Source organism: Pan paniscus, chromosome 10 (genome assembly GCF_029289425.2).
Source record: "Pan paniscus chromosome 10, NHGRI_mPanPan1-v2.0_pri, whole genome shotgun sequence".
Classification (NCBI taxonomy): Eukaryota; Metazoa; Chordata; class Mammalia; order Primates; family Hominidae; genus Pan; species Pan paniscus.
Genome location: NC_073259.2, coordinates 16,857,722 through 16,867,676, shown reverse-complemented (window position 1 = coordinate 16,867,676; position 9,955 = coordinate 16,857,722). Strand labels below are relative to the sequence as shown.

The window sequence follows — 9,955 nt, the reverse complement described above, 5'->3', positions numbered from 1 at the left end:
TGTCCCAACAAAATTACAATAAAGAAGCACAGCGGAAATTAATACCCAAGATTGAGGAGAATGAAAGAAGAGATGACAATAAACAATAAATGTAAACAAAACTGTGGAATTGGAATGACAAATAGAAAAATAACAGAGTTTGTAATTGAGCAAAGCCAAAATCAGACAGGAAGAGGGGACTGTTGTGCAATTTTTGCCAGAACACCTGGAAAATTTGTCCTATTTGAATATAGCATTTTCATGTGCAGAAATTTACATGTATATACATTTTAGTGCATATTCTGCATCAAAGTTTGATCATTCTTCTTCAACTGAATCCTGTGCATTTCTTACTATTTGATCCTAGGTATTTTACATTGTTCTCATGAATAAGGTCATTGTCTCATTTCTCTCTGTCTCTCTCTCTGTCTGTCTCCTTCATTTCTTTTTCTTATGCTGTTCCCTTTGAAGTGTATGTGTTAGGGAAAGTCACTCAATCACATTAAGATTTTATTTCTAACTTTGAAAAGTGAACATAAATGCAAAAAATCCTCAAAGTGCTATTGTAAGTACTAGAAGAGCTAAGGCATCAGAAACATCACTATGCAAGATAGAAAGGAATAATCCATAAATCTTTAGCTATGTAGCCATGCATGTGTAGAAATATAATATATGATATAGATAGCAATTGGGTCACTGAAACAAACTCGGTTATTGAATATTGTTTAGAGACAGTTTTGATCCAATCATTTTTAAAATGAATGTTCTATCTCTGTCTCACAGCATGGACATCCTCACAGCATGTGTGAGGTTCCATAAAGAACAATTTGGAATTGCATGGCATTTCCATGATACAGACTCAAAAGTCACAAAGTATCACTTCTGATATAATCTACTGGTCATGGCAGTAATGAAGTTCTACCGAAGCTCAAGGGGGTAAAAGCAGACCTCACCTCTTCAGGAGAGGATATCAAGGTACCATTGTAAGAAGAAAACATTGGATGAATGATTCTGTCGTGATCATATTTTAAAAACAATTTCCAAGATGATAAATATGCATACATGTGGACTTCAAAATCAATGAAATACAGTAATAATTTGTGGTTCTTAAGCAGAGGAGACAACATCTTTTGAAAGAGATAGGTACAGGTTTATGGGTTTAATAAATGAGTCATTGATTAATCACTTTAATGAAATTCCTATCATCTTACCGACTTTGTACATGATCAGAAAAATATGAGGGTGACATACATTGCTTTGTATTTCTTATGAGATAAGTTGTGATTGTACTTCTCTATGAACTGATAGGATGTTTAACTGAAAGCTGAAGAATACACTCTGACATTGTGATAACAGTGGTGTGATGAGGCTACAGACACTTGACCTTAGGCTGATGACCAATGCCTTCTATGGCCCCAATCACTGAGGGTGGAACACCAGCTCTGGGGCCAGGACACAGGTGACATCTTCATGCAGAAGACTGAAAGTTATGTAAGTGGTATATAGTTTATCCTTTCTTAGACAACTCTCTGACCAGGCTCCCTCTTGGATTTCTAGAATTTTAGATCCATTGTGATTAGAAGGATCAAATTTAGTCAATTTAAAAGGGCATACACAAATTTTGTCAATGCTAATACGCCACCCAAGAAAAATGCATGTAGCATGGATTAAGGAAGGACATACAGGATCTACATTGACAGGGTTTTGTAATTAGAAAAAAAAAGGAATTAATTCCTCTGAGTGTCTTTATATAAATGCAAGCGGTAAAGCGGAAGACTAGAATATGTTTAAATGGGATTATGATTTCAAACAAACATGTTTACTCAGGAAAATATATTTTTAGTCACATTAGCTGTTAACGACTCAGGAAAATTTAACCTTGACAATATTCTAAGAGAAACTTGTTTTTGTTCTCTGAATCTCATTTCCTTTCACTTCCTTTTAGAGAAATGAATGAATGAAGAGCAAGTAACCACTGGAGCACAGTAGGCAAGAGCTCAGCTCTGAGAACTGAATGCCTTCCATTCCACTTACTACCTTTATATGAACCTAGGCACGCACCTAAATCACCTCATCTACAAAATTAAGATAATAATAATCATCACACCTCCCTAATATGATGGTTCTGAAGATTGAATATCATATAGTAAATGCTGAAGAAATGTTTTCTATTATAATCAGCCTTTGCTAGGATAAATGGAAAGAATATAAATATGCTCAAATAATTGTGAAATATATATATATTAGAGAGCATCAACATCAAATAAAAATGTAAAGATGAAGATCCTACTAGTGTAACCAAAGTTTTTAGAAAAGTCAAAGCAACGCTGAATTCTCAAACACAACTGTGTTATCAGAATGGTTGGTTTACCCAATGAACATAGTAAGTTGAGGAGGATTTGGCTTTCTGTTCCATTCACAGAGCTTCCGCGTCTTCAAAAAGAGGGAGATGTGTGGGTGTGAGAGAGCTGAGGCATGTAGTTTGGATCTTATTACAAGTACAGAAGAAAATCCTAAGAGCATTTGAAGCACAAAAGTGTTATGATCTAATTCCTACTTTTCAATGATCACCGTGACTGATGTGAGGGGAATGGATATGGGATGTGCTGGGGTAGGAATGTTACCAAGAGCAGCTGAGGATATTAAACTTCTTCAGGAGAGAGCATCATGGCCTGAACTATCACCTTTTAGTAAAGATTATGCAAGTTGTTGTATTTGGGATGAGTGTTGAAAGTGGAGGCAACTCGATTTGCTAAAGGGCAGTGCCTGAAGGGAGTGAGGAGTTTTGAACCACTGAACACTTGACTTAGAAAAGGTTGGGAGCTGTTATGAGAGCTGAACTGTGTTCCTAAAATTTCATATGTTGAAGACTGTTCCTTCTGGACCTGAGAATATGAACATGGATATTAGAAGGCAAGTGGAGTGCTGAGGGCTGCCACTCACATATAGGTGCCCAAGCTCCTGCTGCAGTCCTGCTTCTCTCTTCCACCCACCTTCACTCACAGACAGTATCCCTTTCCACATTTCCATCACCTCTTTTTTGTTTTGTCTGGTGAGTGCATAGCTGATATTTATGCTTTCCTGAAAAACTTTACTCATTGCTGACACTGGAGAAGATCAGGGAAAGGGCCTGAAATGACTGACCTTTAGGGGCATTTCTGTTCTCTTCCTGTACTCTCCTGCCAAGGGGAAGTCTGTCTTGCATCAGGCTGTAGCAACCTCAGTTGGTGACATAATCAGGCAATGTCATCCTGGCCTCTTTGTTGCTCCTTGTCTCTGACATTCCTTTGCTACCTGATGGTCTAGCTTAAGCCAGCTAGGCAGGATTGTTCATTTCCATTTCCTATGGAAAACAGTGTCTGTGAGGCCAGAGACACAAATCTCAACAAAGCACTGGGATCTGCTGGGACCAAGCAACTACTCTCTGCCTAAGATAAAACTCATGAAGCTCACCTAGAACCAATCCACTTTCCATAGAGCCAGAAAGAACTGCCAACTAGTAATGTATTCCCCTTTGAAGTATGTCTATATTTATGCCAGGGAAAATACCAATCTGCCTGGTTCCCCTGCAAGGGCAAAGTTATGCATAGCAAAGCCTTTTGTATTAGGAAGTCTCCCTGTACTATTATCCGCAACTCTTCAGAAGGGCCAGACCAGACCCTCATGTGCACAGCACAGGATCCACTCATCCACAATGGTCAAGAGGCCTGTCTTTAGGATTTACTGTCGCATACCCTCTCTACCCCCATCATACCTCCAACCAATCTGTTCTCAAATTAACACCAGCCATGCACAAAATGTGAACAATTACACAAGACACACAGAAGGTCTAAGTGGTAAATGGCAGCTGACTCACTGACTAACCTGTATATTCCACGAACTGATGAGCAGGGATTCACCAGATATAAGAGAAGAACCAGCAGCTAAAAGAAGTGCTAACAATGCAGGACTCTGAGAGGGCTTTTTGGAAATACAACATTTATTGTGAAATTACACAGACAGGAGTGAAAAAAGATGGTGAAGAGTATATATCCTATTACTTAAAAGATTAAATAAAGGAAATCTCACCAAATTCATGGGGAAAAGCCAGCTACATAATAAAAGATACACATAATGAGCTTGACCCAGAAAATAAAATATGAAAAAGAAGTACTAGAAAGAACGTGGGGAGGCATGTATATCAGAATATTGTAGAAAAATACTCCTTGTGGAAGGAGAATCTGAGAAAACAGGTAACACAAATACTGACTAAACCAATAAAACCAATAGAATGCAATTGAGGGTTTGATGGCGGTATCTGATTATCTTATTTGAATGTAGAATTGTGGCCACTTAATTATCAGTGGTAAGAATTCGATACAATTCCTAAAAGAAATGAAGCAGTAGGTGAATTTTATAGAATATTCTAGAGAAAGGGAAGAGCATGAAGGAAATTTTAGCAACATGACATCGCAGGGCTCCCTCACAGAACTATGTATTCAGTTTTCTCAGGTCTAGAAATTTCCTGGTGGTTTCTGTGTCCATTTTGCATTAATAACCCCTAAAAATACTTTAGAATACAAAATTTTAGACTTCCTGTGTTGTACAGGACCAAGCCTTGCCTAAGCTGAGTGAGATCCACAGAAACTTGAACAATAGCCCTATCCTGAGCAGGCTGCGGGGCAGCTTTCTGTCATCTATGTGTGTACAGGAGTGTGCTGTCCTCACACATCTCATAGATAGCAGAAACCATCTCTATCACATCAAAAATTGAGCTAAATATGAAAATATCTGTACACACACATCACAAGAGATGGAAATAGGGCATAATAATATCCAGAGATATTGACCATCTTCACTGCTGGCTGTAGCATCGCTGCTCACACACACATAAACAGAAATAAATAGCACAGTGGGAAGTGGATGATAGTCTTACCTAAAAGATTGAAACTCTAATGATATGTAAAGTTCAGTGATGACACAGTGCTGATGGCTTGGACACAGTTCCTTCAAAACCATTGTTCAAGTCATAGTTGTACCTTTTGGAAATAAGACACTAACAACATATCCTATCCAACTCATCTCTCTGGGCTAGAGTCTCAAAGAAAAATAAGGGATACACCTGACCTGCAGTGAGCAAAGCAGAACCCAGTCTCTGAGGTGGTGAGGCCCACCCATTGTGGAGCTCAAAGGTGCCATTGTTCTGCTCCTCTTTATAAAGGGAGTTGCCACGTTCCTCCCAGCACAGAGTTGGGAGTGACTCCAGAGCCTCCTGCAAGATGCTGTTGATTCTGCTGTCAGTGGCCTTGCTGGCCCTGAGCTCAGCTCAGAACTTAAATGAAGGTAAAACAGAAGAGGGAGAAGATGTGGTGACTCTGCTTGGGGCTTAGGAGGTGATAATGGTAATTATGGGGAAGAGAGGAGAATGAAAACACAGATGGGGCTGCAGAGTTTTCATGCTTAGGATCAAGAGACTTGTTGTGCCCTCATTCCACAATAAGAGTTTCTAATTTATTTAATGTACAATGAAATCCAATAAAGAATTTGTTCCAGGGGAATGAGAAGGTAAGATTTGCATTTATAGAGAGATAGAACTGTGCTGTGAAGGATGCAGTAGAGAATGCAAGGCAGATTCATGGAAGTCCAGCTGTGAAGATCCGAAACTGATCTCAGTAAGTACACAGGGATGATGGTGGCCTTGCTGTACAGTGGATCAGCATCGATGACGGCGATAGACACACACAGTATCAGAGATACTGCAGAGACAGATAATTGGATGGAACACTTGTCTCTGTTTAACTAGAGATACAGAAATATCAGAGCCAATCATTGTCATTTTTCTCTCCCTTACACGCAGTATTTCAATGTGCTGGGAGTGGTATGGGTAAGATTGTATTGAAGTGATTACTTCTGGTTACCCCTATTGAGAGAGCATGTGTACATAAGCAATGTATTTATAGGAAATGGAGGGCATAAGAATACCAAAGTATCACATTGAAGTACCTGGCATGTGTGAACTAAATTAGCATTAAGTCTTGAGGGATGCTAGGGAGGGAAAAAAGGGGCTCTTCTATGTTGAGTTCATGGCTGCTGCTCTGTTATAACAACCCTGCCTCCCCTTACACCTTCCTCCCCTTCCAGCAGCTTCACAGATGGTGGCTGATGAGTTAACTTAGGGGATGCATGGGGTGTGGTGAGAAGTCTGTTTTCCCTGTAGAACACTTGTGAGTGTTGTAAGGTTCAAGATGTAACTTTTCCCATCATCCTGTGCTTCTCTTCTAGATGTCAGCCAGGAAGAATCTCCCTCCCTAATAGCAGGTAAATCCCGATTTATTCTCAATCTGTTCTGACTGTCTTTTTCTGCTTATGAATGGATCAGTTCTCCAGTGTCTTCTTATCAAAAGTTTCCTTTCAGGAATTGATTAATGTTAGTGCTCCTAATAATATAGGCACTCTTCATGCAACCTTGATTCTGGGCATCATGAGCAGGCCACCAAATTGAACGGCAGAGATGCTTGGCTTAGATGACAGCAGGAGTGGGTTACCTCATCCCCCTGGCCAGGAGTGCCTGCTGGGAGATGACAGACAAATGGGCAGCATCCTCATTCTGTCTCCTCTTTATACTGAGAGGCCCTCAACTGCTTTGTTCTTCCCTGGCGCTCCATTCCAGAGTTCTATGTCTTCACTGAAATGCAAAGAAATTAATGTCTTGGTCTCATTTTTGTGTGTTTCCCCACTCAGCTTGTTACCCAAACTGATAAAAATTTACTGCAACTATTCAGGGAATCTTGTATGGGCTTTTACTCTGTCTTTCTCTTCTCTTTTTGTCCTCCAGGAAATCCACAAGGACCACCCCCACAAGGAGGCAACCAGCCCCAAGGTCCCCCACCTCCTCCAGGAAAGCCACAAGGACCACCCCCACAAGGAGACAAGTCCCGAAGTGCCCGATCTCCTCCAGGAAAGCCACAAGGACCACCCCCACAAGGAGGTAACCAGCCCCAAGGTCCCCCACCTCCTCCAGGAAAGCCACAAGGATCACCCCCACAAGGAGACAAGTCCCGAAGTGCCCGATCTCCTCCAGGAAAGCCACAAGGACCACCCCCACAGGGAGGTAACCAGCCCCAAGGTCCTCCACCTCCTCCAGGAAAGCCACAAGGACCACCCCCACAAGGAGGCAGCAATTCCCGAAGTGCCCGATCTCCTCCAGGAAAGCCACAAGGACCACCCCCACAAGGAGGCAACCAGCCCCAAGGTCCCCCACCTCCTCCAGGAAAGCCACAAGGACCACCCCCACAAGGAGACAAGTCCCGAAGTGCCCGATCTCCTCCAGGAAAGCCACAAGGACCACCCCCACAAGGAGGTAACCAGCCCCAAGGTCCCCCACCTCCTCCAGGAAAGCCACAAGGACCACCCCCACAAGGAGACAAGTCCCGAAGTGCCCGATCTCCTCCAGGAAAGCCACAAGGACCACCCCCACAAGGAGGCAACCAGCCCCAAGGTCCCCCACCTCCTCCAGGAAAGCCACAAGGACCACCCCCACAAGGAGACAAGTCCCGAAGTGCCCGATCTCCTCCAGGAAAGCCACAAGGACCACCCCCACAAGGAGGAAACCAGCCCCAAGGTCCCCCACCTCCTCCAGGAAAGCCACAAGGACCACCCCCACAAGGAGACAAGTCCCGAAGTGCCCGATCTCCTCCAGGAAAGCCACAAGGACCACCCCCACAAGGAGGTAACCAGCCCCAAGGTCCTCCACCTCCTCCAGGAAAGCCACAAGGACCACCCCCACAAGGAGGCAGCAATTCCCGAAGTGCCCGATCTCCTCCAGGAAAGCCACAAGGACCACCCCCACAAGGAGGCAACCAGCCCCAAGGTCCCCCACCTCCTCCAGGAAAGCCACAAGGACCACCCCCACAAGGAGACAAGTCCCGAAGTGCCCGATCTCCTCCAGGAAAGCCACAAGAACCACCCCCACAAGGAGGCAACCAGCCCCAAGGTCCCCCACCTCCTCCAGGAAAGCCACAAGGACCACCCCCACAAGGAGGCAGCAAGTCCCGAAGTGCCCGATCTCCTCCAGGAAATCCACAAGGACCACCCCAACAAGAAGGCAACAATCCTCAAGGTCCCCCACCTCCAGCAGGAGGCAATCCCCAGCAGCCTCAGGCACCTCCTGCTGGACAGCCCCAGGGACCACCATCCCCTCCTCAAGGGGGCAGACCTTCCAGACCTCCCCAGTGACAGCCTCCCCAGTCATCTAGGATTCAATGACAGGTATGATTCCAGTTTATTCTTCACCAAGTGCTCTAATTGCTACAGCTCTCCAGCTTTATTGTGCCAATGAATCAGCTAAAAGCCCATTGACATTGTATAGTCCCAGATCCCATTTCTAAAGATGTGTATTGACATATTCTGGAAATGGGTAACAAGATCCTATATTTGTAACAAACTCTTTAAGGAATTCTGATGTTGAGAAACAACATTCCAAATAATCTGTCTTAAGTTGTGTTGGCAACAAGGAAGTAGTACCATGTTCTCTCTGGCGCTCTGTTTTCTGTGCACAAACTGAGAGACCTCCCATTTAAAGTTTTCACCTGAGCACTGTTTGCTCAGTCCTGCCTCACACCAGCCTCTCAAGTCCAGTATTCCTGCCAAGTGGTCCCTGAACTTTCAGCAGCTAAATGATGTCTCATTTTTCAAATTCTTACTGTTCAATAAGTACATGATTAAGCTAACAAAAAATACCTAATTATACGAAAAAATATGAATCTAAATGTAAAGGCATAACTCATCCTACCTGCCTCCCCTCCTTCAGAAAACTGCCACTGTTAACTTTATGGCATCTTCTGTTTGAAATATTTATGTGTACATAGATAACTAGAATATTTTTCCCCCAGAACTAATACTATAATTTATATTCAGGTACATATGTTAATCATTTAAAAAATACATTTCTTTGAAAATTTCCACATGCGTCTATGAAGCTAAGTAGATCTCTTCAGTGGTTATCTGTTTGTTTTTACAATTTTATACTACTCCATTATGTGGCTGCACTGTGATTTCTTTAACCAATCTGTGCCACTGAACACTGAGGGTGGTTTCAGCTTCTCACTGTTATAGAATATGTTCCAGTTCCCATCTGTGTAAATATATTCCTGAACAAATTCAGCAGCAAGCAATAACAAGCTAAGAATGATCTTCTGTCTTCATCACGTAAGGAACAATTTGGAGCACATTTTGTGCAAGGGCATCCAAAGAGTGAACACACAAAAAATTAGGGAGGAAACACAGGAGGTAGAAGGGATGGGGGAGAGAGGATGGGCTCTCATGTACTGTAGTGCAGTTAAGACCAGTGAGGAATTCGACATTTCCTGCCATGTCAAGTCTGGTCTATGAACTTCCTTGTTTGTTTGTTTCAGGAAGTGAATAAGAAGATGACAGTGATTCAGATGATTCAAATGCCATGACATTGGAACAAGGTGGTCATAGCTCTAACTTCCATATACCAATAAAATAATTAGCTTGCAATTTCTGGTTGTGGTGTCTGTTTCTCAATATTTGTGAATGTGGGATCTGAGGACCAAGAGAAGACATTACACGAATATCTAGGAACCCTTTTCCTTGATGCTCCGGGAAGTTTCCCTCCTCCTTAATCCTAATTTAGCCAGCTGCCATGCAAAAAGGTTTTACTGTTTCTCTACTTCCCTGACTTCTATTTTTTTCCCCTCAAGATGGAGCTTTTTTCACCCAGGCTGGAGTGCAGTGGCACGATCTCGGCTCACTGCCTTCTGCATCTCCTGGGTTCAAGCTATTCTCCTGCCTCAGCCTTCTAAGTATCTGAGATTATAGGTGCCCACCATCATGCACAGCTAATTTTTGTATTTTTAGTAGAAACGGGGTTTCACCATGTTGGCCAGGCTAGTCTCCAACTCCTGACCTCAGGTGATCCGCTTTCCTCGGCCTCTGAAACTTTCAGGATTATAGGTGTGAGCCACCATGCCTG

The 9,955-nt window shown here is 42.9% G+C and overlaps 1 protein-coding gene across 1 annotated transcript; it reads left to right on the top strand.

The window, feature by feature from the left end:
- Nucleotides 1–4,794: 4,794 nt before the first annotated feature.
- Nucleotides 4,795–9,587, top strand: LOC129393486 (basic salivary proline-rich protein 2-like). Its single transcript, XM_063593359.1, has 4 exons — nt 4,795–5,301; nt 6,241–6,276; nt 6,794–8,226; nt 9,372–9,587. The coding sequence occupies exons 1-3, from the start codon at nt 5,238–5,240 to the stop codon at nt 8,191–8,193; spliced, it is 1,500 nt and encodes a 499-aa protein (XP_063449429.1). The 5' UTR covers nt 4,795–5,237; the 3' UTR covers nt 8,194–8,226; nt 9,372–9,587.
- Nucleotides 9,588–9,955: the final 368 nt, after the last annotated feature.

What these genes read in the sequence shown, in the direction of transcription:
- LOC129393486 (XM_063593359.1), top strand. Translation starts at nt 5,238, where the DNA reads ATGCTGTTGATTCTGCTGTCAGTGGCCTTGCTGGCCCTGAGCTCAGCT. An exon ending in AGCTCAGAACTTAAATGAAG is followed by an intron (nt 5,302 to 6,240) that starts GTAAAACAGAAG and finishes CTTCTCTTCTAG; the next exon opens with ATGTCAGCCAGGAAGAATCT. An exon ending in ATCTCCCTCCCTAATAGCAG is followed by an intron (nt 6,277 to 6,793) that starts GTAAATCCCGAT and finishes TTTGTCCTCCAG; the next exon opens with GAAATCCACAAGGACCACCC.